The 21,578-nt window shown below is 37.8% G+C and overlaps 2 protein-coding genes across 2 annotated transcripts; both read right to left on the bottom strand.

The window, feature by feature from the left end:
- Positions 1 to 809: 809 nt before the first annotated feature.
- On the bottom strand, positions 810 to 14,295 carry LOC121947520 (matrix remodeling-associated protein 8-like). The gene is made up of 10 exons (XM_042492600.1): positions 14,155 to 14,295; positions 9,023 to 9,049; positions 7,612 to 7,926; positions 7,416 to 7,517; positions 6,870 to 7,331; positions 2,918 to 3,073; positions 2,396 to 2,426; positions 2,230 to 2,309; positions 2,076 to 2,129; positions 810 to 1,959 (listed from the first exon to the last, which is right to left on the bottom strand). Exons 1-10 carry the CDS (start codon positions 14,180 to 14,182, stop codon positions 1,934 to 1,936), a joined length of 1,281 nt encoding a protein of 426 aa, XP_042348534.1. The 5' UTR covers positions 14,183 to 14,295; the 3' UTR covers positions 810 to 1,933.
- Positions 14,296 to 17,001: 2,706 nt separating this feature from the next.
- On the bottom strand, positions 17,002 to 19,822 carry LOC121947323 (aurora kinase A-interacting protein-like). Its single transcript, XM_042492320.1, is given in 6 exon segments — positions 17,002 to 17,326; positions 17,681 to 17,867; positions 17,869 to 18,097; positions 18,100 to 18,144; positions 18,241 to 18,340; positions 19,746 to 19,822. Coding segments are annotated over 5 exon segments (618 nt in total). The 5' UTR covers positions 18,287 to 18,340; positions 19,746 to 19,822; the 3' UTR covers positions 17,002 to 17,215.
- Between the last annotated feature and the right edge of the window lie 1,756 nt (positions 19,823 to 21,578).

Raw genomic sequence — 21,578 nt, forward strand, 5'->3', positions numbered from 1 at the left:
ATTATTGTTAAAGCATTTGTACTGTTTGAAACGGCAGCTATTTAAACGCAATATTAATTTAATAAAATAAAACTGAATATATTCCAAACAAAAATATTTTAATAATAAAATACAAGTAGTCTGAAATATACGACGACCCAAAGGCGTTATTCTGGTTTGAGAAGTGTGGGGGGGGGGATTAGAAAATGGGGGGCTGAGGGTCCTCCCTTTAAATAAATTAAAAAAAAATTGTAGCAGCAATTAAAGTCAATATTAATTAAGTCCAGCCCTGCATGTATTAACCCCATGTACTCAGTGGACATAACACCTCAGTAGCAACCTATATTTGTACAAATGACAAAATGAATTTGAAAAACATGCAATAAAAAATCCCAAATTAAAATCCTATGATTTTTTTTTTTAATTTATTATCATTATTTATTTAATTTTTGACTTTTTTTTTACCATGAAGTGCAAGTGGGGGGTGGGGGGCAATAACAATAATTAGACAATCCTATGAATATAATGCTTAAATATTACTGGATTACCCAAGGAGTGAAAATAGGTGGAACTCCAGAAGTCTAGTCACATAAACTGCACATGTATTACATTTAAGAACACAATGTTAATGCTTTTAAATTACTTACCTCAAACGTTGCTTCTCTCAGACTCCTTATCCTCAAGACTTCAGGGGCTACTGATAGGATACATTATAAGATCATAACACAGTTTCCCTTTCATCCAAACACCAAATGTGAGTTTATGTTTGTGGATCCCCTTCACCAACCAGTGAAATAGTGACAGTAACAAACAAATAGTGAGTCTGTGGCCACTGTTGTGAATCTTTAATAGAAGAAATATTTTCTTAGAAGAGACCAACATTAGAGAGAGTGCATGAGAGCAAGAGACAAAGAGAGAAAAGGGGTTACAGTTTGTTATTTAGTATTACCGAGACAGTAGACATTCTTCTTCCTGCAGTAGACCTCATAGAGCTACAGCCACACATTTTATAACAGATGTATACCTGTATCATTGACCAGCAGATTTAGTGAATGAAATTCAGTGTTTTACAAACCAGGTTACTTTATACATGCTTGATGCAAACAAGTACTGCACAGCCCATTAAAAACCAAATAAATGGTTAAAAATTATTTTTTACCTGAGTTTCTGGAGACTGAGCCTTTAGTCCATGGTCCTACAATTTCACAATTTTTCATCTGATAAGTTATCAATGAACAGATATATTCATTTGGGAAAAAAATATTTAGAGAAGAATGTAATTCTTGCAGTCTGAAGTTTTTAAATACATAAAATCCACCAAAAGTTTAAATGTAGTCCCTTTGTCACTGGTTTTTGTTTTGCTTTTTATATAGTACCATTATCTGTTTAAAATGTCTTACTATATAAAAAAAATAGCTAGAAATGTGTGGCATATGTTTCCAAACACTGTCTGAAATTGTCTACCTACAGTAACGTTACCTTTGAGACCTGATGAAACACCTTTACAAATTACCGTACAGCAGAATTTGTGCAAAAAAAGAAAATTATCAAATTTCAAGAATGGAAAAGAGCTGTGAGCTTGCAGCTCTATAAGCATGCAAAGTATATATAAATCATACTTTAACAAACAGCATGCATTTTCGTTAAAAAATAAAATAAAATGGGTGATAAAAAATATCCAATATTAAGCATAAACTAACAAATGCAAAGAGTAAGGATCAAATATATGTTAAACCATATTGTAATAACAGCTGGTGAAAATGCAAGTTATGTGTAAAAAAAACAAAAACATGAAAAAAGTGATGGTGGCTTTTAGTGAAAAAGCTTAGTGTGCTAGAGTTACAGCAGAGGGAGCATTCCTCCTGTCCTCTCATGGGCTTCCCTTCTCTCCACGGTCCTTTACTCTTCCGGTGTTCGCCCTGGACCTGCCAGCAGCATCTCACAAATATCGCACTCACTTCCACAGCTTCCCGTCAAAGTCTGAACAAGGAGGTGACAGGAGACACCACATCAATAAAATGTAATGTTTTTCATCTGTAACTGTACGGATGTTACTGCTGGATGTTTATTGACTGAAATAAAACTCTTTTGCTCACCCCTATTGCAGTCTTTGGCCATATCTCTCTCTTTGAGTAGGTTGTTTTTGTAGTCTGTGGATTGTAATAGACATACAGGTTATGAGAATTGGGGTTTTCTTTTAAGATAGAAAATGTGTGTTTACCGCATGCGTGTGGATGAGGGTTACTGTACCTGAATTCAGAGGCTCTTGGTTATAAGTCCTCAGCTCTGTGGAGTCTAATGACATTTCCACTCCACTCATCACACTGCCCCTGCACAGAAAAAAATATTATTTTGCTTAGAATTTGATCTAATTTAAAGGGAAAATTGTGCATAATTTATTGCACAGTAATCTTACCGTTCAGATCTATGGAAGTCATACTCCAGCCCTGAAAAAAAAAAAAAAAAATTAACAAAAATCTTAAACACCTTGTATCCATTCAACGTGTTCTCTATGAATATGTTTTCAATAATTATAAAGTGAAAGTGGGTTGTCAGATACAACAAGGGCCGGGTTTATGGGTTATGGGTTCTACATCTTAAGTTATAAGAGTAAAAAGATTTAACACATATGCAGGTGCTGGGCAAGCAGCCCCTCTCTGACATGCCAAACAGTGTAGGAGAAATGCTGATTTGTAACACGAAACTGCTTAATTCTGTATTTTTACTGGTTTTAATTGTCTGGTCTGTTTGTTCAGGAGAGGAAGGAACATCTGTGGATAATGTAGCTCCCGGTAAACATTTCCTGAACAATAAAAACTGAAAGAATTCTAACTTAGAGAGAAATTTCAGCTGGTTGCAATCTGCAATCCTCACCACTAGATGGCTCTAAATCCCCCTAAGACCAATACACTGTTTCTTTAAACAACACACACAGTACCTCTCTTTTTGCGCCGAGTCAGCACAATGACAGCGACAACGATGAGCGCCAGCAGTAAGAAAGTTGCCAGGAAGTAGCCCAGATGTTGCACAAAATAACCTCGATGCTCTGGAAGAATGACATTCACCACACGAGGACCTTCCACCTCGTCAGTCCCTAAAGGCAGAACGTAGACAAGATCAATTTTCTCACAAACAGACAGAGCTTACAGGAGGTGTAGTAAATACTCACATGGTAAACATCAAGAGAACAATGGGATATACTGTAGAGGATTTATTGTAATATTCTAAATGTAATATATTGGATTGTTATTGGATTCACGTAATGGCAATAAAAGCAGATTCAAATGTATTTTGACATAATTAAATATTTTTATTCCTCCCGCGAGACTTCTTCTTTTTCATTTGTTTCCGAAAAAGCCAGAGGGGGAGAGCAGGAGTTAAATGTCTGTTCGGCTGTAATGACTTCCAGACCTGATGTCATGCAGCTGTTATTTTTTTTTCCTCAGAAAAACACAGGCTGACCAGAAACGAGAAAAAGTGTGAGGGAAAGAGAGACAGATTCTGTTATGTGGTCTGTCTGCATGTCTCTATTAGTTTTCCATTTAGGCCTTTTTTCACGTCTTCTCACAAACACAGAAGTTTAGTTTCTGCATGGACTGAAAATAAATCTGTGACACCTTTGACAGAAGTAAACTTGACATCCTAAACACATATCTGACAACACTGCAGGGAGCTCCCACTTTCACTGTAACCCTGACAGTTTGTGTACACTCTGTAGATAGCCTAGTTGATAGTAATTACTTAAAATGTCAAGCACAGAAAATACTGGGCTTGGAGATGCAAGACCATAATAACAAATGTCTAATATAAACACTGATACAGTACAGTGTTCTGTACTATGGATACATTCACCAAATAACCCTTCAATGCATGTTTACAGAGCTTTTGTAGGGTAACAAGAACAAAACCTAGTATGTGGTAGGACTGTATGTGGTGCTAGGAAGCTTTTAGTTTGAAACTATGGCTTTTAATTTGAAACAGGAAGTGGCAGTATTCACTTAGTCATGGACTTCTGACAGGCTTTCACAGTGGTGAGAAAAAGATTATGGTAAATAAATGTTAAAATGAAGAACAGTACACAAAAACAATACTATGCTCTCACACAGCAGAGGGGACCTCTTCTCTGTGGAGCTGTACTTGATCAAAATGCTTTTTACTTAATGTAACATGACCCACGACATTTTACATTGTATAATTATGCTTGGCAACGTTAACGTTAACAGTCTTTTCCGCTGTTCATATGAAGCTTAGAACAATGCCAACATTTAGGCTAACAAAAGTTACATTTCAAATGCAGCTCCATTATAATTCACAAAGTTCACTGATAAAACAATTGTCTACAACTAGACAAGTTTTTCACACTTATACAACCCGCTAACATTATTAGCATAATGCTATGACATTTCCCATTGCATAAATTAGCCAAGCTGCTAGCTGAGTTTTCCTCTACCCATATGAAGCCAGGATACACCACACACAAGACTCAAAATGCTACTTTGTTCGGGCTTTGCAATTAATTTTTTTCTTATCTGTGAAACAGAAGAAAATAAAAGCCTTGTTGCCTCTGAATTTCACATTTCTTTCTATGACATAAAATACATCAGTAGTAAATACCCCAGTGTGAATTTTTAAACTTTTATGTGTCCTTAAGCAACATTATGCAACTTTTAGTTGATTGCTGAGTCTCAATTCCAAGTCGTCAAATACCAACGTTTTTGGTTGGTGCTTCAGTCTGACCATCAACCAAACACAGTTTTTGACATCCTGGAAATGACAGTTAACAATCAACTAAAAGTTGTATAATGTTGCTTTAAAAAAGGCGAAGATGTTAAATCATGTGGCCATAGTTTGTTTATAGCCTGACGTTAGCTTTTTACCTCTTGTGATTGCATCTAGGCTCCTAAAGTCATAAAAGTGGTTTTCATTTGTGAAGATTTTTTTTTTGCTGAACAAAACATGCAAGTGTCATTAACATTTCTTTACCACAGAGCTTATTTTCTGTAATAATCAAAAAATCTGATCGAAAAATCCCACAAGCTTTTTGACAAGGGAACCAAGGCAACACTAAATTTCGTGTCGCCCTACAGAAATACATCATCCCTGGAGCACTTAATTCATTTTGAAAGAGCAACGGCCAATGGAGAAACACCCACATTCTGCAGTCCAGCCAAGAAATGCTTCTTATTGTTGTCTTTCAATTTCTAAATCTCCCCTAAATTCAAATGCAGCCCGATCACAGAAGCCAGATCACAGGAAAAACGGATCATGAAAGATATGAAATCTTTTCCTCTCAAGGATAGCATTACTCTATGGTCTCTCATTAAAGCAGCTATGTTGGATGCTTGTAAAAGGCCCAAATGAGGGAATGAGGAAAACCTGCAAAGTACCATTCCTTGCTCATGCTTTCAAAACCAGCCAATCATGAAAAAAAATCTTATTCTGACTTAATCACCCATCTCCTAAGTGGGAGCTTGGTTGGCAATTATCACCTGTCACTATTTAATTTAGCTAATCTGCATTAAACTGCAGAGAGATGTCCAAGGTCATTGTCTCTAGAGCTCCCCTGTCACACCCCGAGCTGCAGCCACGTCCCAGCAGCAGCAGCCCATTTCCATTTTCTAGACAGATCTGACAAGTGTGTACGTGTTAACGGCTATTTCACATATGCTGCACAGAGGTTAGCCTGTGTTTTTGTTCCAGTGGGATATGCGTCATTTGCAAGTCAATGAACTGAAGGAAAGCGTCTTCAATTTCAGAGATAGAGATTTCAGATGAGCTGCTGACAGTTCATGTAACGCCTCCTTATTTGTCATGAAGAAATAATGTTCTATTTGCCGGAAATAATTACAGCATTAAAGTGAAAAGCTTTCGTGGCATTTGTAATCTAAGATGATTGCTGGCGCCTGCGTGAGCACAAACAGCTTACTTTTAATCTAACAGAGAAGAGCAGCAGTGTATAAAGAAGAATTCGTAGCTGAGGTTTACTCAAAGGCAGGATGTTGTCTATTCACGTGTGCATTTGTTCAACATGGAGCTTATACGGGATTTCTTTACAGGAGAGGATGATCTATAGTCCAACACATACCTACGTCCCCTCCCCTTACTGTGCTCTTTCATGTCACAGCTGGCCCAGATGTTGAGCAGATGTATCAGACTTCCTCTAACTGCTGGTAAACACGCCTCAACCAGAGGCCGATACACATCAGCATGATAAACAGAGCAGATCGGGAGCAAAGAAGAATAAACAAAACTGTAGATACAGAGTAACCAGTCTAGACATGTGGTTGGGACTTTTGGAAAATGGGGTCAAATGGAGGAAAAAACACAAGATAGACCCAATCCACGCCCAAAATTACTGGCTGTTGGAGCCTGCTCCTCTGCTCAGCCCAGTTAAAATGTCTCCAGCAGTAAATGAAAAAAGCTGTAAAAATGAGAAAAAGAGTCAGCACGGAAAATGAGACAACTTCCGTTGCAGCCAATTTAAAGCTGTTTACTGTAGCGAGCTTCTCAAGCCAGAACTGCATACAGTTGACTCAAAAAACCCACTTTTTTAATTTGGAGTGCTGAATTAACACAAGAAAAAAATAAAAGAAAGATTTCTGTCTTTCCACCTCTTTCTTTCTTGCTCAACTAGCTTCAACATTCCTTCGATTTCCTCCCTCCCTCTTAAACTCAAACACAAAAACAGAGAGGTCAGAGAAGAGATTTGGCAGAGGAGGAGAGGAACTGACTTAACTGACCAACTATGTCTATAATTATAACAAAAAGTCCAGGAGCAGCGTTGTCACTGTATGCACAATTCAGCCGAGAAACCCTATGGGGAAAAACATTTACCATTCGTCTGGAAAAACACAGTTCTATTGACTAATCACTAATTTTGAGTGACTTACTTGGCTCTGGAGCATCGTTCTGGAAAATTTTTGGTGCTGTTGTGGGGGCGGACGGAAGTGGAGGTCCCACAGTGAGCCTGAAGATGCGTCTCTCGTGTAGGCCGCAGTAGTGGTGGTGCAGGTGGCAGGAGTACAAGCCTTTATCGACAGGCCTCAAATCAGAAATGGACAGTGAGAAGTCGCCTAACGTGAAAGCATCCTCCTCCACGCTCATCTTGTTCTGTCCAAAGCGTGGTCCATAATCCCGACGCTCTCCGGAGGCGTAGAGGTCCACCAGGCGGTCAGCCCGATCAGGACGCACACCAGGGGGCTGGAAGTCCCAGTGGGCCACCTGCTGCTGGTCCTCCTGGAGGCCCTCTCTCCACAGGGAGCGCCGGTTCACACAAGGCAAGACCACGGACTTGCCCAGCAAGACCACGAACACAGTCTTCTCTCCATCCCAGTAGCGTTTCTCTTTCCGAGCTGGAAACATAAAGGTGTGAAATACATTAGATCCATGCATCATAACTCATGGAATAACTTGGCTGTATGATTCGAAAGCCTTACCTGATTTTGTGACATTTAGCTGGATTTGAATGGACTGGTGAATCTGGCAGTAGTGATGGTGCAGATTACAAGTATAAAGTCCTTTGTCAGTTGTGACCACATCTGGAAAGAATTAGCATCCAAAGAACTGTAAATAAATTAAAAAACAAAGAGTGTGATGTACATGGTGCTACTTAAAGAATATGGAAAGACTCACTGTTGATGATCAGGGAGAAGTTGCCATCATTGAAAGCAGAGTCTTGGATGGAAATGCGTCCCTTGTTGAAGCCGTTGTAGACCCTCTGCCGCGCCCCGGGGGACATGTCCAGGACTCGCTCCACAGAATACTCTGGGCTGCTGTGCTTTAGGTCCCAGTGTACCACCCTCTGACGGTCCTTCAGCGTGTCCTGGGTCCACACCATGCGGGGACTGTGGCACGGCAGGACGGCCTTAGACCCTTCAGGGAGGGTGATGTTCTTGGCCTCCACCACCACGCCAAGAGTGCTGCTGCTGCCGCCGCTCTGACCCCACGCTACAACAAAAAAGTAAATGCATGTTGAGAGGATCAATGTCAAAAAGAGAAGCACCAAACTTGAGCTACTATAGATTAACCCTTTGAAACCTGGATCAATATCACTTTTCTTGCGCTGCATTCAGACACCTGCACAGATATTTTAACCTTCGAACCCTGACAAAATTGGTTTGCCTTCTTTTGAAAACACATTATTTTTATTTTTTAAGTACCTTTTCCTAGGTCAATTCCTTGTTTTACTGTTGTTGTTTTTTGTTTGTTGTTGTTGTTTTGCTTTTTTCTTCTAATTTTCATGTAATTTTCTTGTACTTTTTACAATTATTTTCTGAATTTTAATAGAATTTCTTCTTCAGTTTCTAATTGACCTTACCCCATAATTTTGAAAGAAATCAAGCTCAGATTGCAAAGGGTTAAAGGGACACTTCACCCACAACATAATCACTTATACATCAAATATTCAATACGTTATGTTGAATTTGTGAAAAACGTTGTTTTTCTTGGATGGCTTCACCGTGAACAAAGAATCCAAAAACAGAAAAAATTCTCGATGAATTAAAGTTAATGGGGTCCATCTGTTTCCAAACTGTTGCAAAACATCCATTTACAGATTCTCGCACAACTCGAGCAGCATAATCTAGGTCTCATAACAAATACATTCTTGCTAAAACCTCACTATTTAAAACACGTCATCAGTCTCATGCATGGATGAATAGCGTGCCTGGGAAGCATGTGCTTTTGATCTCTGCTCACTTAAATACTGTAAAGAAGTATCATTACTTCTTGTCTTTACACCACTGGTGAAAATGCGTGTGTTTGGGGAGTACTGAGCATATGACTGGGTAAATGAGACTTGGATTATACTGCACGAGGTGTGTGAGAGTTTGTAAACGGCTGTTTTGATAAAGTTTTGCTGTTGCTAAATGTTGCCCACTTTTGCTTAAATTCATCAAAAATCTTTATTCATCGTGGAGGCATGCACGAAAAAGAACGTTTTCTTCAGACATGCAGTGTAACACGGGTAATAAACTGATCAACAAATGGTCGTTCTGTGGTTGAAGTATTCCTTTAAGGTAGTGCGTGGAGAAAAAAATCTTACCTCCTGGCAGCAAGAGCACAGCAAGAACTGAAACAGATAAAAACACAAGTGGTTAGAGTTGCATCCTACTGAGGTGCTTCATTTAAATTTGCAGCTAAATTACAGATTATCAGCCTGTTCACGAATGAACTCTTAAAAATGCTTCTAAGACTCAGCAAAATGTTGCAGTGGCTCGAGAGTTAAAGTTTGACCTGGGCTGACCGAACAGTGAAAGATCTCAGAGCTGGAACAGATGTGGGTTCAGTGAGAGGACTGTTTAAACTAACAGAGGAAAACTGAAGCAACAAGGACACGGTAAAAGGCAAGACTTTAAAAGCTCCACACGGGAATACAACAGCAGAAAAAATACACCAGATGTCAACAGTATTTTCGGTGAATATATTTTGCTGTTTGCATTTTCTCACTTTAGAGATAGGAAATTTTCCTACTGAGCACTTGCTATTTCTAATGTACTTTCCTCTACAGTGCTATTTCATCCTGTGTTTGCTGAAGGTCCAGCGGAGACGCTTGTGGCCAAATAATACAGAGCCTCTATTCATACTGGCTGCTGCTGGCTTGTTGCAGGGCCATGATCCTGAGGGGACGGAGAACCAGGCTGCTTTTCAGCTCACTTCAGTCACCCTGTCACACACCTGTGTATTTTCACTGTATCAGTATTGGGTACCGTGAACTGTAGAGGCTAGAGGTGCAGAGCCTTCAGGACAGTGTAATGCATGGATAAATTCCCAATGCTCAGATATATAGAGATGATTAATTAGCACTTTCAAAACACTTTGCTTCACAAATGGCAGAAAATTAAAAACAAATTGTAAAATACTTTAAAAGGAGTAACAAACTAATTTCAGTAGTGTAAGGTAAAATAAATAAAAACAAGTAAAATCAGCATTAGCACTCAGATAAAAATATGATTTAAAACCTGGGCAAACATAAGCACAGTCACTAGGCTGTAGCTGCATTTAGAGACGAATCCTTGAGAGGGGATATACTTAACTATTTTGCACATTTACGGGGTGAAAGGGGCCTCAGAGAGCCTATTGATTTATACAAAGTTTAGTCTTTCAACCAATATTTATTCAGACAATTGTTATTTAGTTATGATACTAATATGTTCTAAAAAAACAAAACAAAACTCTTCATTCCAGGCTTTTGGAGGGCCCCACTCTTATTGGGGCCCTGGGTAATCAGTCCTACTTCTCCCCCCTACTACGGTGGCCGTGCATTTTACTAGTAATCTTTCTATTTTTAATTGGGGGACATTTTCAGGACTTGCAGTAGAATATTTTTGTATTGTGTTACTGCTGCCTTTCCTTAAGTTAAGGATAGACACGTGTTGAGATTTGAGGCTATTTTGCTTCCATAACAAGTCTTCTTTCAGACTAGTGAAAACGGAAATGTCCAAAATACACGTTAATTTTGATCACGGATGGCCTAAAAGCAAGCTGCACAAAATCAGTTTGATACAGTTCGCAAGGCCTAAAATAACCTTCTCCATCCAGGTGTTTTGCTCATCATGGCTGCATGTGGTAATTCACTTCACATGTGAGCGCAGGCAACAGACTCATGAAGACGGTGTTCATTTCACCACAACCAAACAATACTTCATCGGGGCACTGCTACTGTGCTTTCATGCAGTGATTTGAGTCCAGCTCAGCATGCAGTAATTTTGTAAGTATAGACCAGTATAATAGTACTTCAAGCTGAGCGAAATGATTTGAGCACACACACTGGCATCAGAGGAGAGACCTCATGCTGGAAAACTTCTAATGAAGGCTATAAACTTTCCTGCAGAAGGTAAAACAAAGTGTCCCAACCCCTGTAATTTTCTCTCATCTCTCCTCCAGACACACGCAGGCTGATGACTCACGAGGCTGCTTTAACAGTTAAGACTTCACAATGCGCTATTGGCTCCACCAGCTTTAATAACAGGCATTATCCAAATGATCTGCCAAATCACTGTTGTCACTTGTAACCCCACGAATCACACTGAGAATCACTTAGCAGAATGTCGATCCAAATGTGAAACAAAAAAAGGTTTCGACTCAAACATAAAGCATGCGTTTACGCTGCAATATTTCTGTGATTCATGGCTGATGTGTGTGTGCGGAGTTTACTCACAGCCCCGTCACAGGTTGAGAATAAATCAAACAAATGTGTCCAGCTGCAGATTCAGCTAAACGGACAAAGATACATTCAGACATCTGGAGAAAGACACTGTTGACTCTACTGTGAGTACATCCAAGTGGACGTTAGATGGCAGCCAAGATTTTCTGGTATTTTTAGTTACATTTATTTGCATATGATATGCAAATCTTTACAATTGGTTAGTATTTTCCATTGTGTTGGCCTTCATATTATTTTTTTGCTGAATACATTGTTTTTTCTTATATGTACAGCTTTTTTTTATTATAGATTTATTTTTGATATTTATGCATAACTTTACTGAGTCCATTATTGTAAATGTATATATATCTTCATATAACTGATGGTGGCACTAAATAGGAACAGAGCTGTGCAGGATCCTGTGTGTTACATATTCTTGGTAACGGTGTAAGAAGTACTCAGATCTATGTAAATAAGAGTAATATTACCAAAGTGTAGAAATATTCTGTTACAGGTAAAAAGTCTTGCATTTGAGATTTGGGGTAGATAAAAGTGCAGGTTGTTAGTCCGCCTACAGATAGTTCAGAGTATTTGTAATATTTCAACAGCTTATCAGTTGGCATTTATATTTTAATTGTTTTGTTTTTTTTCTATAGATATTTAACAGATTCACTATAAAATAGAAATGCAGCATAGGTTGAGTAAATACTTCCAGGTTTAACTAGATTATTCTGAGAATATGTAAGGAACTGTCACATATGCTCTATAGATAAACATCTTCAGACAAAGTGAAGCTTTATACATGCTGTACATGAAAATACATGAAAAGCAAAGTGAAGATTTATACATGGTTAATGTTAATGCATAACTTCACTAAGGACATTATTGTAAATGTATATTTATTTAACTGATGGCAGAGCTAAGTTTGGGGCCACACATGCAGAATGAGCTGATGTCTATATGTGCTTAACCCTTTTGGCAGTGTTGAAATAAGTACTTATATCAAAGTAAAAATAGCAATACCTCAGTGCAATAAACACTGTTACAAATAAGTCATGCATTTAGAAGTTTTTCCTAGGTTAAAGTACAAAGGTTTTAGCATAATAGTGTCAAAATAATGTACAAAAAGTAAAAGTACTTATTCTGCATAACAATAAGCATTATATTATGTTATTGAATAGTGATTATTGATGCATTCATGTGTTCATCACTTCAGTGTTGTAGCTTGTAAATATGTTTTTACTGCTGGGTAACTGTGAATTGCATCAATATGTTAAAAGGATCAATGGGGTCTTATATTTATCGATAATTGCACAACATACTTGATTTGTTGATTATATTTTGTATTATCTAAACTGCAAAGTAACTAGTAACCATAGATGGATTATGGCACAATGGGCCCCTTGGCCCCGACCCATAAAAAGGCCCCCTTACCCCGCCCCAGGTACAACATGCACATTTCTCCCAACAGAGATGAGGGGCCCATATTGCACAAAACTGAGAGGATAGAAATACTCACTTACAATGTATCATGGTGTTTTTTTTCTTTTGAATGTTAAGGCTATTCCTCAAATTTTGCTTTGATTTTAGGAGTTTTGGGGCTCTGTTACTGACATGATGATAAGCCATTTGACAAGAAAAGCAAACTTAACAACAGTGATGCAGAGGCTCTGGCTCAGGGGCCCCTGATCAAAAATAAATATACTGGAGTAAAAAGTACAATATTTCAATCTGAAATGTAGTGGAGTAACAAATACAAAGCAACAGAAAATGGAAATACTAAAGTAAAGCACATGTACCTTAAAAACTGTACCTGAGTTACTTTCTACCACCACTTCTTAGTTAGATAAAACCCAAATGTCTCAGCTGTGAAGGTAAAACATACTGCGAGCATCATCTGCGTGTGGGCACCTTTTACTATTGAACTCCCATTCTGCTGAACAAAATCTAGGGATTGCCTCCGCGAGCTGCACAACTCAGACAAGTAACCTCACTGTGACCTTGTCATTTTCTGCCTTGAATTAGTAGCTCCATGTTTATAATCTTATTTTGTTCAAAACAGCAGTTCTAATCTTTTCCATGCCCTGCTGTCTGTCGATGGCCGGTAATTAAGACAAAACTCATCATAAACATGCTGCAGTGGTAATCCCCCTCCTCCACGTCGTCCGGACTCAAAGCAGCCCACTCGTGGTGAAACACTCATTACTGACACATATAATGACTGGCTGCCGGATTGTGCTGACTCCTGCACTCACACCGCAGTTAACTAGAAACACATTGGGATCAAGCCACAAAAAACCCCACATACACACTATCAACAGGCCGATGCGAAGCCATGCAGCGTTACTGTTTAATGCAATGATCCGTTTCACCTTCAAGTCCACGAAGCTCCACGCACTTATTTGCAGAACTCGGAATATTTCAAAATAAAAGCTGGGTAGAAAAATTATAATCTGTAATCGTGAGAAACATCTCTAATACAGGAATATATATCCCAGATATACAGATAAATAAGGGCAATAAAAATAGCCCAATAAAATATGGGTAGGCTATATGTACTTTAATAAAGTACACATATGCTACAAATAGCCTCAATAAATAAATAAATAAATAAACCTAAATAACGTAGAAAAAACTTTCTAGGTCTTCAAAACTATAGACATCCCGTCACTAAAACTAGCTTTAAAAGATCATCACACAGATTATTTTGTTTATAATATTAAATAGGAAACCAAACGAAAAAGTTGTTTTTAAAAATATAAAACGCAGCTAATATCAGTTTTTAAAAAAAAAAAAAAAAACTTAATAATGCAGGCTGTTATTGGGTCAATCTTGTAGTTCACATGGCAAAAACATTTTGGTTACTAAGATTTTTACGGTGCAGCTGCAGCAAAACAGACCTGAGAACTGACTGGCTTTTGGCTTTTGTTCCCGACGGGCAACTTCTAACCTGGATCCAATTATGGAACAAAGAAAGTTTCCCCAAGTTACTTTTTTTCCCTCAAAAAGGCAAGAAAAGTGGAAAAACCTACTCTGAAGGAGAGTCATGTCGAGGTGCATCTCTTTCACGGTGCTGTCAGCGGAGGTAAAAGCCTGTCAGGAGTCTGTGTGCGCATCAATTGATAAGACACAAGAAAGCTTCAAGTTGCGCATCGAGCTGCGGCTCAGCTGGATTCTGTTGTATTCCTGCAGACTGGAGGCTTCACACGCTCCGCCTCCACCAGAGAGGAAACCAGACACTCTGCTGCTGCAAGCAAAACATGTTGTAGTGGGCCACTATAATACACTTAAAGGTTTTTTAGAAAACAAATAAATACTCGACAAATCAAAAATGCACTAAAGGTTAAGTCCTTTAAATGTGCATAAAAGGGTAGCAATAGCAACATATAACTATCTATCTATCTGGGGGGGTCTTATAATGTACTAGTACTACACAACTACCAAAACATTATGGGCTGATTTTTATAAATTTCTTGGGGTAGGAGTCACCTGAGGCCCACCATACAATACTTTAGAACAATACTTCAGTCACATTACAATATTATTGTAATTTTAACTGTTTTGCAATATGCTGAGTATTGCGATAACATATGTTGGAAAATATTGCCATTTATTACCGTCTTCCAACTGCAAAGTGTGTCCCCAATGGATAACTTTTTCAATATCTGTTTTATAAGTTTTCTATCTGTTTTTCTCAATTAAATCATTTTTGTTGCAGCCGAACATCTGCTGAAATGAAAAATCTATTAATTTCATCATTCTAGTAGGGTAAAAAAAAAAAGTATAATGTATAATCATTTATAGCAGTGGCTCCAAACTGGTTCAGGAACAGGGTCCAGATGTCTCATTAGTTTAAGGTCCACACATAAGATGAATTACCACTTTTTTCCACAAAATGTGAACATGTGGACTTGGAACACAATGAAATGAAACATAATGCAAGAATAAAGTGTAAATAATAAAAACTTAGTACATAAACAGCACTGCAAAAAGTGCATATTGCTTCAAAATCAGTGACACTGCAAAGTGCATGTTAATAAGCCAAATAAGAGGAACAGAGCAATAAAAGAGTTGCTGTACTGGAAATAACAGGATGATATAATAAATGCCGCCTGTAACAATGTCTTCAAAAAAAAAAAATGTGGCTTTTACAAACATGACACATTCATGAGTCACTTGCAAAAAATCTACACACTTTAGATCCACAACCACCAGTTGGGAAACACTGATTCATAGAATTTAAAAAAACAACAACAAAAAAACAAACTATACTTGGTCTCAGTTTATCTACTCGATATTGCCACACAAAAATACAGCAATTTTATGCTGTATCGATTCCCCACCAGCAATATTTCTTTACCTTAGTTACACAGAAAAGACTTTTTCATCAGTAGAAAAACAAATGCTTTTTCGACATCAGTCTCCTCAGTTACACATGTGAGGATATCAGCAATTTATATGGTTGTTAAACAAGTCCTTGGGAGATCTTTCACATAAGGAAGGGATTAAACTAGATCCTCCCTCATTTCCCCTCTTTTTGATCTTAGAAACGCTGGTTTTGGAATTAAATCCCTCAAAGGAAGTAATTTTACTTCAAGGCCTATTAGTAAAGGTTTTAATGTACAAGCTAATTTCACTTAAATAATCACAGTCGACTGAGATATTGATGCTCTTATTTGTTGTGCTATAAAGATAAGTACATTTAAAGACCACTGAGATTGATAGTCCCATAGTGAATGCATTTTTTCACATTTTGCACAATACTGCCATCAACTGTAGGAAAAGGAAAAATGTAAGTGTTTCAATTATCTATTTAAGGCAATCTATATTTTTTAAAAGAAAAGTTTTCTGTAAAAATCACCAAATATAACAGCATTTATCACAGCCAGAAACTGTAAAAAAAAAAAAAAACAAAAAACAGAAATTATCACTGGATTAATTATCAAATTTCCAATGGTCCTTGAACACATCATGTGTTATTATACAGCTTTGTGGGGTAAAATTCAATGACTTTCCAAAACTTTCAGTCAGTCAGTCAGTCAGTCAGTCAAGTCATTTTCTGTAACCGCTTGTCCTTGTGAGGGTCACGGGGGGCTGGAGCCAATCCCAGCTGTCATCGGGCGATAGGCGGGGTACAGACTACCGCAGGGCTGACACATATAGACAACCATACACACTCACAGTCACACCTAAGGGCAATTTGGAGTCACCAATAACCTGAGCTGCATGTCTTTGGACTGTGGGAGAAGCCCGGAGACCCCGGAGAGAACCAACGCAGACACGGGGAGAATATGCAAACTCCGCACAGAAGGGCCCTCGCCCAGACCGAACCCCATTCCAACCGGGATTTGAACCAGGGACCCTCTTGCTGTGAGGCAATAGTGCTAACCACAAAGCCGCCATGCCACCCCCAAAACTTTCAGAGTATATTTAATTTTCCAAAACTTTTCCATGCCTTGAAATGACTTTTTCAGGTTTTTCTTGACCGTATGAACGCTGATGAAGTAAATGGAGTCTCAAACGCATTGCCTTGGACCCGTTAAAGCCATACTACCAGCATCTAGGCTGGAAACAAAATATCTTGAATCGGATGATGGTCATGCAAGAGGCATTTGGTAATATTTTTTTTATATGATGTTACCAATCATTTTGTGACTTTAGAACGCAACATCAGAGAAAAAAAAATCCTACCTCAAATGCCTTAGCATTTTTAAGACTTTTGAAAGGCTGATTTAAGATATTTTAATATCAACAAAGGCCTATTTTTGGATTAATGAACTCAATGCCTTTCAAGACCTTTTTAAGGATCTGTGTGAACCCTGTATAATTCTACTACCAGCCTAAAACGTGGCCTACAGAAAATGACAGCACGACATGCCTTTGGCTCAACAGAGAAAGATCTTTATTAGATTATGTACACTTTGTTAAAAATAATTGTACACATATCAGTATGGAGTACGTCCTCATCACTGAGACATGCCTGAGTAGGCTGATTGTTTTAACTGCAGTGTGTGAAGTGTGACGTGCAGAACCAGTGTCTAATGTGAGAGATCATGTGACACAAAATTTAATCACAATCGGTGTTTCTCAGTCTCATTTGTTTCCATACTGTTTAATGAAGATCTTAGGTGGGTGCCATCCCTCAGGAGCCTTCTTCAGTCCAGCTCGTGTCCAAATCCTCTTTAGATCATCCTCGAATCGTTTCTGCAAACACACCGTTGGCAGTTGAGGAAAATTTGGTTGTATTGGAGCACATCAAGCACACAAAATTTACAACAATCCTACACAAAATAATTTTCTTTCAAGTTATGTTAAGACTTTATAATATATTTAACGATAAAATACACTGATTAAGACGATAACATTTCAAAAATAGCTTAAGTGTTCATTTTCTTAACAAGTTATTACACATCCTAATATTAAATTTGCTAAAAGTTACGATAACATTTGTACCAAATATAAAAGTAAACAGTTCCATCTGTCTCATTAGTATGATAAGATCCTTATTTGAAAACAGAAACTTTTTTTTAATCATCAAAAAAGTAGAGTCTCACCTGCTTCTTTTTCCCCTGCTCTGCTCTCCAGCACTCTCCTCCGCAAAAATTTAGTCCGTTTTCGCAGCTTCCTGTATTTATGCCGGTTCATCATCCGCCGTCGGATCTTCAGAACATTCTTACAACTAAGAGGTGTTGCTGCGCCCTCCCCATCCTCCAAAACGGGGACAGAGAAGGGAGGCAGCACCCTTTTCCTCCAGCAGCCCTAAATCCTCCTGCGGCTGAGCAGTTTCCAGCAGGGGAGGAAGGGAGTAACGCAGGGAGAGCCAGCTCTCTAGAGGACTTACAGATAGTTTACGTGGCACCAGAGCCTCCTCCAGTTCAGGCTCCAGTTGTACCCATCGAGGAGGAGGTGTGTTGTCTGCAGCTGTTGAGTAGTTTCTTAGTTTTTCTTGTAGCGAAGAGCAGTAAGCAGGGAGAACGGTCGTACAGATCCATTTAAAAATTCTCCATGGGCTTGAAGTGCACCTAGTAATTTAGGGACAACAAATTATGAGTGACATGAAACAAAAATATAGTTTGAGATGAGAGTGAATGGATAAATAGATGATTGATCCTACTTACAAGTTGCTCTACGTAATAGACGAGGGACAATCTTTGAAGTAAACATTGTGAATGATCATCCAAGTCAAGTCATCAGGAACCGGTTGGCTGGTCACTGGTCCTGTGGGCATGAGCAAAGCACTGTGTGTTGGTCAAAGCTCTTCAATGGAGCTTTCAACTCAGTAATAAAACAATTAAGTGATAATGAGGATTAACTGAACAACAGAAAATAAATGTGCTGAGCTGGTCATTTCTTTTTGCAGCAACATTTCGGGAAAAAAAGATAGATTTTTTTGTTTTTAGTAGTTAATTATAATATTGACATGTTAAACTGTCAGAAAAAAATTCAGGCCACTCTCAGTCACTCAAAATCCTTATGGGAAGACTGTTTATACTGGTCTGTAGACCTAACAGGGCTAAAAATTTCAGCAAAGTTTTCTATAGCACACTGAGTAAACCAAGTTTAGCTTTTATGACTACAACTCTTTTTTGTTTATTTCAAATCACTCCAACTGTCCTCATAATTTAAGAATTTGTGACTTTAAGATTGCGACAAACAGATTAACATCATGAAACATGGAGGGAAAAAAAGGACAACTGAGAGTTTATGCTCACATATTTTCCTCCTTTGAGTTCTCGTCCTCCATGAGTCGTTCTTTTTTCTTTTTAACTAACTAACAAGGTGAAAAATAATTTCAAGGACACAGTAAATGATGAAAATAGTTTTTAACAATAATAATAATAAAAATTAAAAAATATTATTTGCACTGGGTACATGGTTAAATCGAGCACATAAAAAACGTCAGTAAAGTAATATATGTATAAGTTTAAAATCTTTTTTGGTATAATTGAAACTACACACACACACACAAAACATACACACACTGTGTGTGAGTGTGTGTGCAGTTTAATGTGTATTGTTATTTCTTTATGTATTAAAGAAGAACTATATCTGTGATTTAAAACATTTGTTATAAATATTTAACAGAGTTTATTGAAAATATGAAATAATAAAAGAAGGACACAAATGTTGCTGCAAGACAGGAATGCCTCGGCTCCTTAACTATGATGGTTAAAGTAACATAATTGGGACAAAATGTGTGAATTTTGGGAAACTGTCCTCGTTACTTTTTACTAAACAATAAAATAATGAAAATAACGGCCAGATGCCGCTAACGTTACATCGTTATGACCGGATTAGCGTTAAACCGGCCGACAAGGAAAGGGACGGACGCTCACTAATATCCTCAACGAAAATAAAAAAATCTGTGAATGCACTTACGTTACAGAGCTAATACAAAATAACTACATAAACACAAAAAACAGAAATAAAATGATTTTCTGATTGCCGGGTGGCCCCTTCGCTGCGGGCTGTTGCTAATGCTAACTAGCACTGTAGGTCCGTTTTGGACGTGAAATCCGCGATATAAACACAAAGAAAACGGCAGCTAAGACACTTTGGTCATACACCTTCTGGCAGCGTGAACAAATTATTTAACTTTTTTTAAAAAGCAGTTTTACATTACCTTAAAATCGTTTGACCGGGATTTCGTCTTCAATGTGACTCCAGAAGCCTACTTCCGGTTTAAGCAACAGAAATGTAAAGCGTTTCTGTTTCTCATGCCGTACAAGGGTTCCGCCGGAACCATTAGCCGCTAAAGGCAGTCTGAGAATTATTATTATTATTATTATTATTATTATTATTATTTATTATTATATTGTTGTTGTTGTTGTTGTTGTTGTTGTTGTTGTTGTTGTTGTTTGTTAGTGTATAACTTGTTTTTTTTTTTGCCCTGATGCGTAGAGCATTGCTAGAATTTTGCATGCACTTACTATTACTTAACATTTATGAAATTAAATAAATAAATCCTAATTATAGACCGTTTTTTGTTTTTTTTTTAAATCAAATACAATACCTTGTGGTGTGCACCTAAGCTTTGACACATACGGTAGATAAATTCAAGGGTTGAATGGCTCCACTGGAGGGCACTAACAATCTAAGTAGCAATGGTTGCTGCAACTGAGCCATTAACTCCTCAGTTTTCCTGAACAGTTTGCAGAGCAGTGATGGGCTAACTCATTGAGAACAACTGAAAGAAAATGAACTGTGCAAAAAGAAATCATGACTGAATGTTTGAGCCAAGTGATCAGTGGATACAACACAGGTAAACATGTCCGTCGTCATTTAAGTCTGAGTTAGACTACTCTCTTTTCGTGACTCATAAGATACCTGTAATTTATTAATTTATCAATTTTGATATTTTCTGTTATCTTTTTAAGCTCACGTTGGAGACTGAATAACAAGCAATTTGAGCTTGACAGAGCTCTCTGTTATCTTTAATCATAATCATCGATCATTATTCCCAATTGGCCTCCATGTTTTGGTGTTTACAAAAGACCACATACCTGTAGAACAACAGGGGTCATCAGTATTTATCTAAGTAAACATTTGAAAATAAATATTTAAACCTGCAGCCGAGAGGAAATAAATGAGACAGAAAATTTGGCTTGTGGCAAGTGGTGTTCCTCCTAATGGGGTCACATGGTTTGTGTAAACACTGGATGAGTAAAGGAGGGTGTGGACTTTTAACAGTTTTATAGAAAATAGAAAAAAAGGAAAGAAATGACAGCTCTGACATAGAGTTTGCACTGATGCTGTGTAGCACAAATAACTGCAGCTGTAAGAGCAAAAATTTTTATACTAATAAATTCTAAAATTATTGTTTTCATAAAGGGTACCACCAGTTTAACTTGCTTGGTATTTGCTGTTTTTTTTTTTAATTTTTTTTTATTGTATTTCAAATATTTGCTGCAGGCTAAGAAAAACCCTGCATGGTCCGGCGGGTCTCTCCTCGCACACAAAACTGACCTTTACTTTGCAGGCTGATCTTTTTTTTCCTTTACAGTATGAATGTTTTTGCAACAAAAGTCCAAAGTATTCAGAACACAGTAGAAAAAGAGAGTGTTTACTTCATCTTTTTCCCACTGTAAAATGGCATATTTTTCCAACTTATATAATTATATTAACATATTATGATCATCCCCTTCAGATACATCTGGAAAGCCCGTTTCAGCCATAATTCAGTTTTATTTCCTTTTGACTCATTAAAGGCACATGTCCCTTTCCTCCATGTGGTACTGTTGTATAACAAGGGAAGCCTCCACTTTTAGATTGCTCTAGTTTTACATACTTGTGGGCAGCCACATCAAATCATTTATTCATGGGGCTTTCTCTCTCAGCTTTCATTAAGACAGTGGGAAATGAAACATCTACAGTTTGTAGTCATTTCACAGCAGGGATTTTGACTATGTGGCATTCAGAATATTGTGTGAGATATGAGATGCAGGGCAATATAATG

This window comes from Plectropomus leopardus, chromosome 8, assembly GCF_008729295.1.
Source record: "Plectropomus leopardus isolate mb chromosome 8, YSFRI_Pleo_2.0, whole genome shotgun sequence".
Taxonomy (NCBI): Eukaryota; Metazoa; Chordata; class Actinopteri; order Perciformes; family Serranidae; genus Plectropomus; species Plectropomus leopardus.